The following is a 19708-nucleotide window of genomic DNA, read 5'->3' on the forward strand; positions in this document are numbered from 1 at the left end:
ATTATTAAGAAACAGCATTCCAAGTTTTCCTTCTGGGATTTGGGATGCCCTCATATTGAACATCAGTGGGGTACATAACACAACCCAGGATCAAAGTAAACAATAGAGAGGCCCAAGTGTGAAATAGAAAATACTTTCTCTGTATGTCATCTTCCTCGAGTGGATAAAGCCAAGATGTGATTCTCTTCTTTTGGCACATTGAATATACAGTATTATCAGACTGAGACATGGGGAATAAACTGATAGAGCATTTATTCAACGCAAAATAGGTAAATAAAGATATTCAGTGCAAAACAATGCATGTATTTTAAAACTTTACAATTTATATCCAATAACATCTATCTCTGGGCTATCTCTCATCATACATTCAACCTTGAAAATTGATGTTCAGTTCTTACACGGTGTTCCACTAGCGTGGAGTTAAGTTAAATTTCTCTGCTACCTACAAAATAACAGGTTAGTAAGCTCAGGCAGCTTAATATTAACCCATACTTGGAAACCCTTCACCACAGAGTTGTGGGTCAAAATTACTACAAGTAACTATTGGGGTTGTCCTATTAACAGACACAACTCATATGTTCACATAGCTATCAAACAAGAATTTCTACAATTGTTGCCTTGGTTCTTTGATCTGTGTCAACTGGTTCCAGGATCTGTGAAGACTTGTCAGTGCAGAATGCATAAAGAAATGAGTACTTTTATTATAATTACCATTCTTTATCAATATGTAGCTCAAAATATCTGTGATAGAACTTATAGCTTCATCCGATGGCCATCAAAGATTCTATAAAGCAAGGAAAACCCAATGCTTTGGCACACAATCTACATTAATGTTGTCATATTACTTATCCTCTCAACATGTGCTAGTCTTTGCTATTACATAAACATCCCCCATTGATGCACAATCTAGTACATCACCTCAGTTGACTTCTGTATACGATAACAGAAGTCAGACAATGCACACCAAGGGTTCCCAGAATGACTCAATCCTCTGCTTTGTCCAAAAGTGAGAAGGCAGGCTATTACCTGAATGGCCATAAATTAGGAGAAGGGATGTGCAACGAGACCTGGGTGGCCTTACACACCAGTCACTGAAGGTAAGCATGCAGGTGCAGCAGGCGGTGAAGAAGGCAAATGGTATGTTGGCCTTTAAAACGAGAGGATTCAAGTACAGGAGCAAGGATGCTTGCTAGAATGCTACAGGGCCTTGGTGACGCCACGCCAGAATATTGTGTGCAGTTTGGGAAGGATGTTCTTGCTCTAGAGGGAGTGCAGCAAAGGCTTACCAGACTGATTCCTGGGATGGCAGGACTGACGTATGAGGAGAGATTGAATCAGTTAGGGTTGTATTCTCTGGAGTTCAGAAGAATGAGGGGGATCTCATAGAAACCTGGAAAATTCTAACAGGTCTAGACAGGGTGGATGCAGAAAGGAGGTTCCCGATGATGTCCAGAACCAGAGGTCACAGTCTGAGGATCCGCAGTAGACCATTCAGGACAGAGATGAGAAAACATGTCTTCACTCAGAGAGTGGTTGTCGGCCTGTGGAATTTGTTACCACAGGAAGTAGTTGAGGTCAAAACATTGCACGTTTTCAAGAAGCAGTTAGATATAGCACTTAGGGCGAAGGGGATCAAAGGATATGGTGGGAAAGTGGAATTAGGCTATTGAATTGGATGATCAGCCATGATCATAATGAATGGCAGAGCAGGCTCGAAGGGTCGAATGGCCTCCTCCTGCTCCTATTTTCTATGTTTCCATGTCCATAATTCCCATAACAGCCTCCCCGAACAGGCGCCGGAATGTGGCGACTAGGGACTTTTCACAGTAACTTCATTTGAAGCCTACTTGTGACAATAAGCGATTTTCATTTCATTTCAATTCAACTCTAAGCCAGACTATAATGTCAATACCCTCTGCCTTGTAGAAAGTAGAAAATAGCAACCAAGAACTGGCCTTGTTCTTGTGCTTTTATTTTGGACATCAGTACAGAATCCAAACAGTCTTAATAAAAATGCTTAATTTTTTCCACAATGATTGTAAATCTCACCATTCATAAGTTTTATTCTAAAACGCGTTGAATATATGGAAGCACAATTGTCATACATGTTGCAATTCAAACCTTCTTTTTAAATGTGGAGGCATTCATGGGTCACAATTTTGCCTGAAGCATGTTCTCAAGTCTCATGGGATTAGTGAATGATGGTTTGACAAAGGATTCTCATCAATTCATGCATGTGCACACAAAAACCAAAGCTTCCAATTAGAATGAGAGTAAATATCGAAGCTACAAGCATAAGCTCAGCATGCAAGGAAACATGTTTTGGCGTTATGGGGGTGAATTTTACGGGGAGTTTGTATTGCTCATCCTTGAAAAGTTGATCTTGAGCCCACTGACTTTAAAAAGGCTTGTCCTGCAGCAATAATACTGGGGCGATGTTAACAAGCTGAGAGGAGGACTTGCACCCCTCAGGGAAAGGAAGTCCCGCCCTCGGGAGTTGCCAGCCAATCTGATTGGTGTCATGGAGTGGTGTCAGCAGCAGAAGAATGCAGTAGATGCCACCGCTCGGGCTACAAGGCAGTCCTGTGAAGAAGTCAACCCACCAACCCAGCTTAGGTAAGTCCATGGTTTTGGCCGGGGTGTGATTGGGGACACGAGGGAAGGAACAATGGCGTTCAGGTTTTGGAGGTATAAAGGAGGATGCACAAAGTGGGGTACTCTCTTGGGGGGCTCCCCCAAACAGCACAGGAGATCCCCCCCCCCCCCAAGGAAGTACCCCCTTTCCTTCTACCTTTCAACCCGGGTTGCATAAGTAGCTCCTTTGCTCCACCTGCCCCATCTGCATATATTATTGTGGCAAAGGCAGAATAAGGCCTTTAACTGACTATTGGGCAGTTTTGGCCGTCAATAGGTCTAAGATTGAATCCACCCCCCCTTCCATAATATGGGGGACAACAGCTTGGGGTGAGTGTGAAGCCAGTGGATGAGTGACCCGTTTCATTATAAGCTCCCTCTGGGAGGGCTGTAAAACGTCTCCCTATTTTTTTGTTGCATTAATGTCATAAAGCAGATGTTCCCCTTCAGTACAGCATAATGGCAAATGCAAGATTGCATTTGCTCCCCCCCCACCCAGAATCCAATCCATTTAGCTGAATACAGGTTTATGAGTATGCATACCAACCTCCAGTCAGGATTCCCATTGCCCAGAGTCAAGCCACCAATGCCCAGCAGCAATCCCAAAGCAGATACCGCGGGACCTTCTCTGTCATACTAAAGGATTCCTGAAAATCAATGGAGCTGCAGCTATATAGGCATCAATAGGGATGTCTCAAGATCTACATGCAGGCAGAGGCTGATACAGGTGAAGAAGTATGGACCTACATTTATAAAACAGTTAATATAGGTCAGTGTGCAGAGATCTGTCTGTAGTAAGAAGCCGATAAAGGTGTGTGCAGGATTTTATATACAGGGAGAGGTTGACATAAGTGAGTGAGTAAGGGCCTTTAAAATGAACTGTGGCCACAGCTGCCAAGTAATCATTGTTCTGGCCTCTGAAAGCCTGGGGCAGGCTGTGGGGTGTAATTAAAGGAGGCCATGCTGGTCTTCTGGCCTGCCAGCAGGAGGCCACATTCAGCCAGGCCTCGACCTCAGTGGGCCAATATTAATTTGCTCCAAAGTTGGGCACTTAATGATAACTAGTTATCTGCTGCTCTCAGGCGTCTCCAATGTCACCTCCATGCGGCCGATCAAATTTCACTCGGTAAAATAGAAATGGGCAGACTTGAGGGGTTTTGGGTTCGGCATTAATACTTTAACTTTCCACCTACCTAAACCCACCCAGTGATGTCTTAAGATCATCCCATAGGTCTCTACCAACTCTATTCCCTTGATTTCCTGACCTCAGATCCACTGTAGTTAGGGTTGTCACCACCTCCTACGTGCTGATCTGAGAAAGTGGCAGTAATTAGGACAGAGAAAAGACAGAACTGACAATCTTAGCCCCGTCCGTTTGCTGATGCTTGCAGACAGTGATTTGGAAAGGGGCAGTGTGCAGCCATCCCTGTGGGAGGTGGAGGAAATTTTGGGAAAGTTGGATTAGGTTGTGCAAGCCCTCAGCACCCAATTTTGCCTTATTTACCATCAGTAAGTCAACGTTTTGGACAGGGATGCAGAAGATTGAACCCAGAATGATACTGGTCGGAATTCCCTGGTCTTAGCGATTCACTTTTCCCATTGGCAGCACACCCCTGGCGGTGGGTTTCATGGCAGCGTGGGGTGGTTATAATGCTAAATCCCATCGACAAGCAGTAGGGAGATAGATGCCTACTGCTAGCCAACTGTATGCAGCCGAGAAACACTGGGGGACGAAAGAATTCAGCCCACTGTCACCTCTAAATTTGGATTAAAATCTGAAACCTCAAATTTGACTATTTTCGATGTTGTGAACTGCAGGACTAGATCACCTGAAACCACTTTTGCAGTGTAAAAACAGACACCTAAACATAATCTAACAGAAGTCTTGAAAAATAAACTTTGTTTTGGTATTCTGGTATGATATCAAGAAAATAAATGAGCACTGTGAGAAACTAGTGCACAATGAAACAAATTAGTTCCAGTATTTCAGCAAACCAAGTTAATAGTTGGTTCTTGTGCTTAATTCCCCTGTAAAATTTTATAAGTGAAACTATACAGATGAAAATATGTTGGCTGCCTCCATATGTGACTGTTTTGAGTCAGGTTTCTCCCTGTAGTATCTTTCAACATTTGTGAAGATATTATTGGAACATAATTTGTTCAGAAAATGTTATAAATATATATATCTAAGAAAGATAAAAAAATGTTCTTGAAATGCAGTTTATTTTTAAGAAATCTACACAGCCATTGTTCGTATGCTTATTGCAGTCCTTTCTCTGCTTTCTTCAGCAAGTTTATTAGTTCTACAACTGTTCATCATTCCAGTCTTTTGTATAATAGTCAAGATTTATCTTTAAAGGTATCTGGGCATCGATATACAGTTCTTTTCTTTTGCTTTTCTTTTTCATGCTTAACAGAATACAAAGGGCAATGGTAAAGAAAATAGCAGAGACAATGATCATTGTGATCGCAATGGGAATGATTGGAGGTGAGCAGGGAATGTCTAATGTCTGTAATAATGGACATGGATTTGGTTCAGTTTCTTCCTCTTCCGTGAAGTGAGTTTGTCTGTGCACCAGCTCTTCCAAGTAACTTTTATTACTCACAGTTTCATTGACAAACAAATTGACCATTACCGTGGAATGAAGTGGTTGTGGTTGCCCAAGGTCACTGACCTTTACCAGTAGTTGATACAAACCATAGTCTTTGCGTAACAGTTTCTCCTGCAATGTAATATTTCCCGTTGCGGTATTGATTCCAAACACATGAGGGGCTGGGCCATTTCTCCCAACAATACTATAAGTCATGACGGCATTAATACCAGCATCATGATCAATCGCATAAATCTCTGCCACTGCGGATCCTTGAGGTGTGTTAGGGGGCACCAGAAGCCATGAGATATTTGACTGAGGAAGTAACACTGTTGGAGGATTATCATTTATATCCAGAACAAACACAGTTATTTTTGCAGTTGCGGAGAGGGATGGTTTCCCGCCATCTACAGCCTCAACCCAGAAGATATGCATGGTATTTTTCTCTCTGTCCACTGAAGAATTGCAGCGTAAGGTTCCTCTTGTGTTGTCCATTAAGAAATTACTGCTACCATTTAGGATAGACACAGTAACATTTCCATTAGACCCTGCATCTAAATCTGTTACATTGATAACCCCAATTTCACCACGTCTTGGGAAATTTTCTGGAATAAAGAATGTATAGTCATTGGTGAGGAAGGAGGGCACATTATCATTCTGGTCCAAGACATTAATGGTTACAATGATATCTGTCTTTCTGGGAGGAACTCCCTGATCGGAAGCAGAAACAGTAAACCTGTAGAGTTTCTCTTTTTCCCTGTCCAGTGTAATGGACACTGTTAAATTTCCTGTCGATCGTTCGATTGAAAAGATGGGTAAAGCATCAGGCCCCAGGTGGTAGACCACTTCCCCATTCTGACCACCATCTGCATCTGTTGCAGACATTTTCAGCAAGAAAACCCCAGGTGCATTGTTTTCCTCAATGAAAGCCTCAAAGGAACTTTGGTAAAATTGTGGAGAATTGTCATTTTCATCAGTAACCATGACATGTATTGTTAGATCATGAAGAGTATGAGGATCTCCTGCCTTAATGACAATTTCATACTGGTTTTCAAGTTCATGATCTAAAACCTGTGATGTGACAACCAAATGTTTATTTCTTGACTTTCCATAGGCTTTTAAATAGAAAGGCACGTCACCACTGATGTAGAGTGCCCCTTTTAGATAATGATCTGGGTCAGTTACCTCTAGTAGGGCAATCGGGGTGTTTTCAGGTGCAGTCTCCTTCAGGTAAATCACACCATCTGCCTGGTTAGCTATATAGCTGATCTCCAACTTTGGACTATATTTGCTGCTGTGAACGATGGACACTGTAATTTGAACCATAGTTGGTTTACAGCCCAGACTATTAGCAATGATTGTGAGCTTATGTTCAGGGGATGTCTCTGGACTTCTATTTCCAGAAAATGTAATAAGCCCAGTGGCACTATCTAAGGTAAATAGCTTCTTGGATTCATCCTGCACACGATTTCCATAAGAATAAGTGATTTCAGCATTAGGGCCGAGGTCTGCATCTACAGCATGAAGCTGTGCCACCACACCGTTGGAGGACATATTTTCGGGGATTTGGACATCAAACTCGGATATATTAAATACAGGGCAGTTGTCGTCAACATCTTGAATATTGATCAGAAGTGTCGCTGTCCCAGATAAAGGCGGTAGGCCACCATCCACGGCCACGATTTTCATCTCATACAAATCCTTTGCCTCCCTATCCAGCGACTGCTGAACAACAATGAAAGGTGTTTCACCATCTTTCAAATGGAAAACATTCTGGCTATTTTCAAGATAATAATTCTGAATGCCGTTCTTCCCAGCGTCATTGTCGTTGGCAAAATAGTCAATTCCAAACGATTTGCCTACAGGTGCATCCTCTGGAATAGAAAGTTTAATCACTTGTTGGGTGAAAAACGGTGCATTATCGTTGACATCCAGGATGACTATCTTAACTTTCACCATTTTCAGATACTGATCAACGCATAGAATAATCACATTTACTTCCTGCATACAAGGAGTACCGTGGAATTCAATTGGACATAGAGCTTCCCTGTCGATTCTCTGCTTTGTTGTGTACAGCTCCCCACTTTCGCTATTGAGGGTCACATAATCCATTTCTTTCATGAATCTGTAAGCCAGTGAATCACAATCAGTATCTGATGGCAAAGGTAAATCATTGGCTATACTCCCAATGTAAACCCCTTCATCTTCACCCTCTTGCACTTTATATTCCAGTTCTGTGGCCAGGTGGCTATGTATCTTGTGGCAGAGCATCATTAGAAGTATGTAGACCAGTTTCTGTGGAACAAAATATTTGTTATTTCATGTGGTGATACATGTAGTAATAAATGTTTCACTTGCGTCTGCCGCTATGGATTTCAAAGGCAAGCAAAATCATTATTCTCTAAGACAGCTTTTTGTTTAGTTGTGAATTTTATCCTGTTCAAAGAGAAGGATATTAATCACTCGCCGGAATTCTCCGGCCGTTGCGATTCACTGTTCCCCCAGGCAGCGCATTCCCGCTTATGGTTTCCAATGGAAAATCCAATTGACAAGCGGCAGGAAGTTAGAATCCCACCGCCAACAAACGGCACGCCACCGAGAAACACGTGGCTGGTGGACTGGAGAAGCTCGCCCACTATTATTGAAAATGACAGTATCAACATTCAACACTTTGAAATGTGGTAGAGAATGATTTACTGGAGGATACGGTTTCCTTAGCAAGATTGTGCCTTCAGCAAGATTTTCTGGAATTGTACACAACCTTGGTAAGAGTGCATCTGGAGTATTGTGGATAGTTTTGAGTTCCTTATCCGCGGAAAGTTAAACTTGCCACCGAGGGAATGCAACGGAGGTTCACCAGACCCTGGGATATATTATGAGGAGAGTTTGAGGAAACTGGGCCTGTATCTCAAAGAATGAGAGGTGACCTCCATCGAAACAGACAACTTCTTACAGAGCGTGACAAGGTGGATGTTGGTTGGAAGTTTTGCCTGGCTGGTAAGACCCCGGGACACAGTGTTAGAATAAGGGGGCGGGCTATTTAAGATTGAGATGAGGAAGAATTTCTTCACTCACAGGGTGGAGAATCTTTGAAATTCTCTATCCCAGAGGGCTGTAAAAGCTCAATCATTGAAAATGTTACAGACAGAAATTAATAGTTTTCTGCATACTGATGACATCAAAGGATATGGGGATAGCATGGGAAGGTAGTGTTGAGGTAGACTATCGGCTATGATCTAATTAAATAGCGGAGCAGTCTTGATGAGCTTAATGGCCTACTCCTATTCCTATCTTATGTTCCTGTGTCAATGAGCATGCCCTCCTTTTAAAGCAATTCACACTGAAAATACAGAAAGATTTCCATTGATCAGACGATGGTCCCACTGATGTGAAGAAAATGCTTAACCAGATAAAACAAGCTCCATTTGAACCATAATAGGACTAGTGTCCGAGCGGAAAGAGTAAATAGGGAGGTGACGAATGCTTTAAGCCAGCACGACATGGCAAGGGTGCTAGAGGTATTGAGACCAGTTTAAAGAGAAACAAATGGAATGGGAAAGATTGTATCAAAAAGAGAAAAAATAATCAGGGAATAGATAAGTTATAGGATAGGAGTGTAAAAAGATGGTTTAAAATGAGAGGTAATGCAATGATTAAGCAGTGATTTTCAAAAGGGGGTCGCGACCCATGGATGGATCGCTGGATGGTATGGCATGGGTTTCCAAAAGGACACCAAAATAAACTCCAAATATTGCCTGATTATGATTACCGTTTAATCTCTAGATAAATTCTCACTGCGTTACAGTGTATCACCACGCGAGGCTGATGAAAAAGCAATGCCGTGCACCTCATTGCCTCTCTGGCCTAGAGTATAGGTGCGCAGTTCACAGTCAGAGACCTGTAAAAGTCTCTTGCGGTGATTTATCCTGTTACTGTGTTCGCCGTCAGGATCTGTATTATTTCTTGAGTTCAGTGTGGCACGAACAAACCCCATGCGTATTTTATCTTTCTCTCGGTTAAGCTGGATGTACAGTCTCCTCCAGCCCTACATGCCCCTCTGTCCACTCTTTCCACTTCCAAATTGTCTCTCCACACTGGGGCTCTTGTCCTTCAAGGACATTTCTTTTTTTCATCATGTCCCCTGCCGCTATGCATCCCCTCTTCCCAGGTACTCGTCCCCAAGCATCAGGTTCTGCTGCGTAGTTCCATGGACTCCATCAGCCGAATCGGTTCCTCTGCAGCAAGGACTTTTGCATCTACCTTTATTGGGGCTTGAATTGTTCACAAAAGATGACATTAGCTGGCGACTAAATTACACTCATGTATATAGGAGCCAGCAAAATGTTGCAGGTGCATGGAATGGAATGTGTCTGCACGTTTTGCATATTGGTCAGCTGAGCTGTGCCCAGCATTGTTTTTTTTTAGCATGCTTTCGGTCTGTTACACATTTACCTGGGAAAAGGTACTGACAGGCGACCAGTGACATTCTGTCTGACCGTGTTTTTAGTTCAGCCATTAGGGCTCCTGTTTCTGAAGTTGAAGTTTTCAGTTTAATTTACTATCCGAGTTTGTGTTAGGTTTTGAACGCGTGATCATGGTGTTGTTAAAACTGTGCAATATTGAGCCTGTCAATCTTTCTGGCATTTGCTTACAATTTTCCAAATGCTGACAATGGGTGTGAAGAAATATAATAATCAAATAATCCTGAGTTCCGCCCGTTAGCAATGTGTCAGGGTGGAGCTGTTGTTTAAGGTGAACAGCAGCTCAATTTAAAAATATACATTCAATAATACAGAAATGCCAATAAAGAGTGTGACTTTTTAAAAGTAATTATGGAGAATCTTTTGTGAATGTGGCATGGGTCGCGATATTCTGTAAATGTGGGTCGCTCGAAAAAGTTTGAAAAACACTGCAATTAAGAATGAATTAGTCTGCCCGTACAGCATCATGTTTACAGTAAAAAAGGAGAACTAGGAGCAATAATACATTACAAGGAAACAGATAGATTTGGGATTCCTAAGACATGATTGGAAAAAGATCAGGACTACAAATTAAACATTCCAGGATATAACATATTTAGAAAGATGGAGAGGGAAAAAAGGGATGTGGTGCTGCTGAATCTACTGAAGATAACATAATGAAAAGGGACGCGGCTATCTGTGAGACAGAAATAGAATCCATGTCAACAGAAATAAGAGATAACAAAAACAATTCATCACAGTTATAGGAGTCATCTACGCAGCACCTAATAAACAAAGGGATCGGGAGGAAGAAATATTAAACCAAATTATGGAAATGAGTAGAAAACATAAGATAATAAAAATAATCATGGAGGATTTCAACTAACTTGACATTATTTTGCCATGATGTGAAGATGCTGGCGTTGGATTGGGCACAGTAAGAAGTTTTACAACACCATGTTGTCCAACAGGTTTGCTTCGAATCACTAGCTTTAGGAGCGCAGCCCCTTCCTCAGGTGGACTAAAAAAAATAAAACTATAAAATAATTCTGAGATTCACCTGAAGAGGGAGCTGTGCTCCGAAAGCTAGTGATTTGAAACAAACCAGTTGGACTTTAACCTGGTGTTGTAAGACTTATTATTTGCCAGCAGAAGATCGGTGTAGGGTATAGGGAAATGGAGTTCCATTAAAGATTTCTTTCAAGCATCGTCTGTAAGAAGCCCAACACTGGAGAATTTACGGCTGGATTTGGTAATGTGGAGCGAAACAAAGCACTTAAGAGAAGTCAAAGCAGAGGAACACCTGGACAATAGTGACCATAATATAATACGGCCTCGGAGAATGATGTAAGCATGGCAAGGACCAGGGTAACAGATTGGAGAAAAGATGATTTTGAGGAACTGAGCATGGAACTTTGGAAAATAAAAATGGATCACCATTTTGTTAAAACAATGATGTGGAACAGCAATGGGAAACATTTGGTGCTCAACCGAGACCAAGAAAAAACATATTCTGCTAAAAAAAACAAGATCAAACAACCCAAGTGAGGAAGAATAACGCCATGAGGGAAAAACTGAGGGGAGGAAAGAGGCAGATAACAAGCAGAATTTTTATTTGTTGTTTGGGGGGTGGGGTCGGTGGGTGGCGGTGGGGGGGGGGGGGATGATTTGTGGAACAAAGCTGGGCCAGCGCAGAATTTCTGCCTATGTGCTGGTTTCCTAACTCCATACTGACCCTGGCAATTTTCCTGAAGGTGGGATGGGTTACCTGCCAGCAATCAGTAGGTATCCAACTGATCCACTTAAAGGTCACTTGATACAAAACTAAAGGCCATGAATAAATATAGTCATGGAGAAATAAAATAGAGGATCATCCAGAGAGTGAAGAGAATGTGGAGGTCGATACCAGAGGGACAAGTTCTGGTGAGTAGTATAAATGCATATAAGGAGGAACAAGATTATGAGGGAGAAGGGAATAGGGGTGATGCTGATGGACTTAGATGAGTAAGGAAGTGAGAAGGCTTGAGTGAAGCATAAACACTGGCATGGTCAGAGCTTAGTTCTGTGCCAAATTTTCTATGTCATCCTGCAAAATCCATACCTCCCCGAACAGGCGCCGGAATGTGGCGACTAGGGGCTTTTCACAGTAAGTTCATTTGAAGCCTATTTGTGACAATAAGCGATTTTCATTTTCATTTCATTTCCTCAAACAAAATTTGTCCAAAATAAAAAACTGCCTCCATGCTGAGACGGAACGTCTTGAATAGAGAAAGTAGCAAAGCCAATTATACTCAAGACTATTTCCTGACAAATGCACTTAAAAATTGCCAGTTTGAATACTTTTCTCCTCCACTATTCATTCCTTTCCATTTATTTGGCACATACTAATGGCAATGACTATGGAGGTAAAACTATTACCAACAACATCAATGTATATTTATATAGTGCCCAAGGTGCTTCATGGGAGCATTATAAAAAATTATATGACACCAAGCCACGTAAGGAGATATCAGATCAGATGATCAAAAACTTGGTCAAAAAGGTGGCTTTAAGGAGTGTCTGGAGGAAAGTATGATAGAGAGGTGAAGTGGTTTAGGGAATGGGATTCCAGATCTTGGGACCTCAGCAACACAAGGTGCAGCGGTGATACAATTAAAATAGGAGAAGTTCAGGAAGCAGAATTAAATGATTCCGGGTATCTCAGAGATTACAGAAGTATGGAGGCGATGAAGGGATCTGAAAATAAGAATAGGAATTTTAAAATCAGGAGCTAATGTATGCCAGCAAGCGAGGGGTGAAAAGCAAATGGGGCTTGGAGTGAGTTACAGCAGCTTATGTTGTTAAAGTATTATATAATAGGGATTTATGCTAATTTATGTAAACCATTCAAGACAGTAAATAGAACCATGGAACTCCTACACTGCAGAAGGAGGCCAGTCAGCCCATCAGGTCTGCATCGACACTCTGAAGGAGAACCCGAACTAGCTCCATTCGCTTCCTCTATCCCCATAAGTCCACTAACCTGCACATCTCTGGACACTAAGGGGCAATTTTAGCATGGTCAATCCACCTAACCTGCACATCTTTAAACTGTGGGAGAAAAGCGGCGCACCCGGAGGAAACCCACACAGACCCGGGGAGAAAGTGCAAACTCAATAAAGACAATCACCCAAGGCTGGAATTGAACCCAGGTCCCTGGCGCCATGAAGCACCAGTGGTAACCACTGCCCTGCCACCCTGTCTCAGACTTGGCTGTACCTTAAATATGCAAAATTTAGGAGAGATCAAATGCCTCCCAAAGGACTAAAGAGAAACTGTAGAAAAAGAAATCACCTTGGACTGCTCCTGTTCTCTTTTAAATGATTGAAAGAATGTCTGGTTTCTTTTTAGATAAAAGTTGCATGGCATGGAGAAAGTGAAAATAATCTTGGACAAGCCCCCAGTTCCACACCTTTTGACATATTAAAAAGAAGCACCAGGGTTCCAATGGTAAGCTTTATGATGATCATGGTAGCTATATCATAAATGTATTAAAATTCTGCTCCTGGGTGTCTCAAGGGGCAGATACAATGGATTGGGAAGGTGGTGGATAGAGTTCCCAGCATCGTCTTTCTGCCATGCTATCTTGTCTGAGAGGGGGAAGGTAGCAAATGCCCCTCCTGCCCAGAGTCCAAATGAATGTTCTAAGTGGGCCTAATTCTCCTGGGGGGCTCTCCACCACATGGGGAAATGGACAACCTTCCAACAGAATCTGAGGGATGGCCCTAAGCACTGGGCATGCTTTAATCCATAAAGGGGAGCCCTGACAACAATGGCTGCTCCTCTGGCAATGGTAATGCCTGCCCTCACAAATCAGACTCCACAGCCCTTGGGAGATAGACGCATTTGGTATTTGGCTGCAACACAATGGGCACGAATCAGTGGCTTTGTTGCGCATGAGCAAGAGTGCAATGAGGCCAGTCAATAGTGGGAGAAGTCAAAAATCAGAACCACGCCGGGTGCCAAAACATTCGCCATGCAACCGGCCTGCTCCAATAGGCGAAATCGGGATCCCGCTGTAACATGGCGAGGATCTAATAATCACCACTTCAGCCCAATTTCCAAACAATTAATGGGAGCCACCCCATATCCAGTGGCCTCACATGGTAAAATCGCCTCCCCAGCAAGAGATCAAATGGGCGCTGATTAATGCACCTTTTTAAAAACATGAACCTGGCGAAAGGCCTGCTGCGAGGACCCGAGGAGGGGAGTAGCCATCTTTGCTCACAGACACAGGGCCCTGGGGCGCTAGGCTTGCTGCCCCTGTACTCAGAGGAGGGGGGGAGGAGCGTACGGGGAAATTGGGCTGAAGTGGTGATTATTAGTTTCTCGCCATGTTACAGCGGGATCCCAATTTCGTCTATTGGAGCAGGCCGGTTGCATGGCGAATGTTTTGGACCTGCAAGAGGCAGGTCCAGCTTCAGTTGGGATGGGGGTATCAGAGCTGGGGGAGTCTCTGCTGGGGAGGGGGGTTAACTGCACTCCGGTCCTTCATGCCAACCCCTGGATTGTGTGTACCTATTCCACGGGCAGCCCTAGCCCCTGCTTGTATGCCCCACCGACCACACATAACTTTCACTGACCACGGAGGTCTCTGGCCATGTGGCTGAAGGCTGTAGCTAATCGGGAATTGGCAATCGTTGTTAAGTGACAACTTCACACATCCCAAATGAATTCCTGTGGTTAGGCATGCCATGTAACATTGCCTAGTATCCCAATCAAACTACAATGCTGCCCAAGCCCAAGCTGCCATTACTTCCAGGTGGCACTGGCTGCCCTGTGGCTTACCCTCTGGGATCCCAGGGGCAACAGGACATCCCTCCTACCTCGACTGCCTGTAGGAGCCTCCCTAGGTCTGCATCGCTTCGGACTGACAAGAGTAAGTCATTGGTAAGAGTGAGGGAGGGATTGTGGAATGGTTTAGGGGCATGGGGTTCGGGTTAGGGTTGGAAGAGCCTGACATGCTGGGTGTTGAGTGGAGAAGGAAGTTGGGATCAGTCAATCAAGGAAAGAAATTGAAGGGCCTAGGGTGTTCAGTATTATCCAAATGTGGCTCCATCTCAGGAGGTTGGCTGGCAGAGTCTTTACAGGGATTTGGGTTCACCTATATTTCATTATTGGGTCTGAGAGTGATCTTGGACAATGTGTCCTGGGAGTGTTGAGCTTGGTGCTGGCTTTGCAACATTTTAACATTCATGTTACCAGCAATTCATCTGAAACAATTATATATACTGATCATAATCCATTGACGTTTTTGGAGCCATTCAGGAATAAAAATGCCATTCCGGAATAAAAATGTCAGACTGTTTCGATAGAGTTTATTGTTACAGCCATTTCATTTAAGAATTATACATGTTGCAGGATGAGAAAATGTGATAGCCGATGTTTTGTCACAAATGTGATGAAGAGAAGCAGGTTCGATGGTGGAAGAAGAAGAACTAAAATGGTCTGTGTAATTATCAATGTTTGCATGTTTTGTTTTTGTTTAAAAAAATGTATATTTATTGTCAATTGTTCTTAATGGAAAAGTGAAAAGGTGAAAAATGAAACCATCTTTGAAGTTGATTGTTTATTTTTTTTCTTGGGGGGAGGTGTCATGGAAGTGTCCCTTTAAGAAATGTTTTTGTCTTATCACGTGGCTTCAGTGATGTCATTGTGCGGGTGGAGCTGGGCTGTGGCTCTGGGAGTTGGTTTTACTTTCGCTTTGAGTTTGAACTGGTTTTGTTCTGCATAGGTTGAAAGAAGCTTTTTTTCTCTATTTGCATTTTAAAAGCTGCTGTTTCCAAACGCTTGATGACATGAAAATAAATAATTGTTTTCTGGAAGAAATTCAAACCTACTGTTTAGGAAACAGGAGCATCCATACCAGGTCTTGAGTGCTGTGTGCTGGTTTTCCCTTTGAAAAGGATTTTCTGGTTTATGGGATCTTGTTATTAAATTGGAACAGCTAAAGGGGGAATTTATTAAGGGTTATACATAGAGTACTGTAGCTGTGAGGCGTATTTATGTTGCTGGTTGATAAAAATGCTTACTGTGTGTGTTTATGTTAGCTAAATTTGTAGAATAAACTTTGTTTTGGTGCTTGAATAACACCTGAAAGGCAGGCCCTTGTGCTCATCATAACCAAAATCAATAAACAGTTGTAGGTCTGGTGAACGCCATGATATACTTTGGAGTGTTCTAAACCCTGGCCCACAACAAATGTTGTTTACATTGCACAGAAGGGAGGGCCAGCTGATTCTGTCAGTTCAGCAATGTCCCACAGTGTGCAACAATGGACACTATGATGAAAATTCAAAAAAGAGTGAACAAAAACACACAACATTGTTTCATCCAGAATAAAATAAATGGTCCTAATTTCCCTACAGTCATCAAAACGTGCCAGCCATGAGGCAGTAAATTTAGATCTCAAACAAATAACGATGATACACATGAATGAAGTGAAACCAATGTAATGTGAAATATTTACAATGAAAAATTAATTTTGGAAAACACCCGTGGCACCTGAAGTCTCATGCAACTAAAAATGGAGTTGGACAGACCGTGATGCAGAGCCTGTCTGTTTGACCAGGAGACACTTTTATCGCCCACCCCTAGCATTGTTAGCCGATGGTGGGCTTCACCACTGAAAAGCTTTCTCCACCGCAGCATCACACATGTCTCCCGTGCGCACTGCCAGCACTTTAAATTTTAATTGTAATCATGTGGGAAATGGGAAAAAGCAAGAGAGGGCAAATGGTGCACACTTTTGGTTGTCCCGTCAGGAATGGAACTCAATTGGCAAAATCCCCTCCCTCTCCCTTTTGTGACAAATCTTTAACATTAAGTTTCAGTGGGTGGCGACTGGATGTTGTGCCATCTTGTTCTTAAGTTGACCTTTTTTAGAAAGACTCATGTTCAATGAGAGAGCAAAGTAATAATAATAATCTTTATTGTCACAAGTAGGCTTACATTAACACTGCAATGAAGTTACTGTGAAAAGTCCTTAGTTGACACATTCTGGCACCTGTTCGGGTACACAGAGGGATGTTTGGCATATAACTCATTCACCAATTTTGGATAGTGTGTTATTGGTACAAGGACCAAAGCAGCTTCACCTGCCTCCCAAATTCTGGACTCTGCTTGCCCTGTTGACAGCTATACCCTACGCTTTGTGTTTAATCCCTCGAGAAATATGCACAGTTGACACACCAGTTTCTGTGTCTAAGCAGGAGCTTTATTTACCATGCTTTTAAAATGTCTGCACTCTCATGCTTCCAGCTCCTCGCCTTCAGTTTAGTTTCCATTTGACTCTATAACCCAAGGTTAACTAATACCACGCAGCACATAGTGAAAAGTCAACAGGTGCACACAATCAAATACCAAACAATTACACAATTGAATGCAACACTCAGGTCTGCATAAATAACTTTACATGAATCCTGCAAGGAATAATTAAAATATGTATTTTTTTAAATCCCGAAAGCACCTTTACTGACGCAGTATTTTTTGGAATAAAGAAGAATATGTTAATCTGATTAAAGCCATGGGTTGATTAACAGCACTACTGCAAGGGTTAAAATATCTGGACTCCAAATGCAATCACTCATTTTGGCGGATGCAATATCAATTAAAACAATGACCGATTATAGTGTCTAAACTGATCAATCTCAAGTGTGCTGTGTTTGTCATGCCAGATATGTGTACATGGAAATTTTAATTTACATCGACTAAGATTTGTGTCTGCAGAAGCATTCCAGAAAATAGAGATAATATTATCAATGTCTTTGCGACATATTGAAAGATTCTGCTCAGTATTTTATTTTTCAACAGTACAGTAACTCTATCATTTTTTACATATCAGGATCAACTACGCTTCAAAAACATGTAATGTTTGATATCTTTGGAGAAAAATTGTCCAGTTCTTAATGCTTTCAGTTTCTTATTGAACATAGGCAAGTGGCATCTAATTCAAGGAACAGTTTTAACATTTTATTGAACACATTCTAAAACTGGGTTGGCTCCTAAATTGTACATGTAAGGCCTCTCCTTGTTTGAAAGCCTCCCCCAGGAGAAAATACATGCGTGACCAATCAATATGCTGGGACTGATTTTACTCTGCTTGATGCCCTGTGAATGCTTGCTCAGGTGTGTCAGGCAGAGGACTTCTAAGCCGCACATTTTGGCGGCTCCCGCTAAAACGGACTTTTGGGCTCTCCAGAGGAGCCCCAGTGGCAATTTTTCGACGACTTCCTGTGTGGGAAGGTGAGAGCAAGGTCCCCCCTCCATAGTATATGGAATGGACCAGAAGTGGAGCGGTCAAAAAAGCGGTTTTGGAGCAGCGAAAGAAGCGAGGGAGAAAAAACGAGATGGCGGAGGGCGGAGATCGAGCGGCATGGGGGCCGGAGCAGCAGGAGTTTCTCAGGCGCTGCGTGGAGGAGCTTAAGAAAGAGGTGCTGGCGCCACTGCTGACGGCGATCGAGGGGCTAAAGGAGACCCAGAAGGCCCACGGGGCGGAGATCCGGGAGGTGCGGGAAAAAGCCGCAGAGAACGAGGCCGAGATCTTGGGCCTGGCGGTGAAGATGGAGGCGCACGAGGCGCTGCACAAGAGGTGGGCGGAAAGATTCGAGGACCTGGAGAACAGGTCGAGGAGGAAGAATCTTTGGATTCTGGGTCTCCCTGAAGGGGTGGAGGGGGCCGATGCCGAGGCATATGTGAGCACGATGCTCAACTCGCTGATGGGTGCGGGGGCCTCTCCGAGTCCCCTGGAGCTAGATGGGGCTCATCGGGTCCTGGCGAGGAGACCCACGGCCAACGAGCCGCCAAGGGCGGTAGTGGTGAGGTTTCATCGTTTCGTGGACAGAGAGTGTGTCTTGAGATGGGCCAAGAAAGAGCGGAGCAGCAGGTGGGAGAATACGGAGATCCGAATCTATCAGGACTGGAGTACGGAGGTGGCAAAGAAGAGAATTGGTTTGAATCAGGCCAAGGCGGTGCTACATAGGAAGGGGGTGAGATTCGGAATGCTGCAGCCAGCGCGATTGTGGGTCACATTTCAGGATCGACACCACTACTTTGAAACGCCTGAAGAGGCTTGGACCGTCACACAAACTGAAAAGTTGGACTCAAACTGAGGGTCTGTGGTTGTGGGGGGGATGTCGGTTGTATACAGGGTTTTAACTATGCGTAGGGAATGTTCCACGGGTTGGGTGATGGATGGGGATGGGGGAAGAGATCTGATGGGGAGACTGTGAGAGAATGTGGGCGCCGGTGCTGGAGGGAGGGGACGCCCGGGGATGGGGAATTGGGATAAGGCCGCAACAGGAGCTGCGGCAGAGGGGGAGGGGCTGGCTCAGGAAAGCGCGGGCTTTTTCCCGCGCTAGGGAAGGACGGAGGGGGGGATGAGGGGCACACACTGATTGCTGGGGAGGAGGAGGAGGGGGGGATTCTCACATGGGGGGGGGGGGGGCGTCAATGGGATGGCGGGGGAGGCCGGGGTCAGCAGGTGTCAGTTGACTTATGGGAGTGTTATGGGGGGAGCAAAAGAGCTAGATATGGATCTAGTGGCGGGAGGGGGAAGGGTGGGGAGGGGGGGGGAAATAGGATTGCTGCTGCATTGGCCGAGGGGGAACTGGAAACAGAAGAGGTGGCCAGGGCGGCGGTCCCCCGTCTGGGGGACAGGAGGGTGCAGGAGGCGCGGGCACGGGACTGGCCTAGAAAAGGAGAGGGCTAGTCGGCATTGGGGGGGGGGGGGGAAGCCCCCAAATCCGGCTGATAACGTGGAATGTGAGGGGCCTGAATGGGCCGGTTAAGAGGGCCCGAGTGTTCGCGCACCTAAAGGGACTGAAGGCAGACGTGGTCATGCTTCAGGAGACACATTTGAAGGTGGCAGACCAGGTCAGGTTAAGAAAGGGATGGGTAGGACAGGTTTTCCATTCGGGGCTGGATGTGAAGAATAGAGGGGTGGCAATACTGTTGGGGAAGCGGGTGTCGTTTGAGGCCAAGAAT

General features: G+C 43.9%; 1 protein-coding gene across 1 annotated transcript in view; it reads right to left on the bottom strand.

Moving 5' to 3' along the window:
* Nucleotides 1–228: 228 nt before the first annotated feature.
* Nucleotides 229–19708, bottom strand: part of LOC140420981 (protocadherin-20-like) — a 69280-nt gene continuing 49800 nt past the window's right edge. The window contains exon 2 of the mRNA XM_072505207.1: nucleotides 229–7520. Coding sequence (XP_072361308.1) covers nucleotides 4938–7520 — 2583 coding nt within the window. The 3' untranslated portion in view covers nucleotides 229–4937. The remainder of the gene's footprint in view (nucleotides 7521–19708) is intronic.

Source organism: Scyliorhinus torazame, chromosome 5, assembly GCF_047496885.1.
Source record: "Scyliorhinus torazame isolate Kashiwa2021f chromosome 5, sScyTor2.1, whole genome shotgun sequence".
Taxonomy (NCBI): domain Eukaryota; kingdom Metazoa; phylum Chordata; class Chondrichthyes; order Carcharhiniformes; family Scyliorhinidae; genus Scyliorhinus; species Scyliorhinus torazame.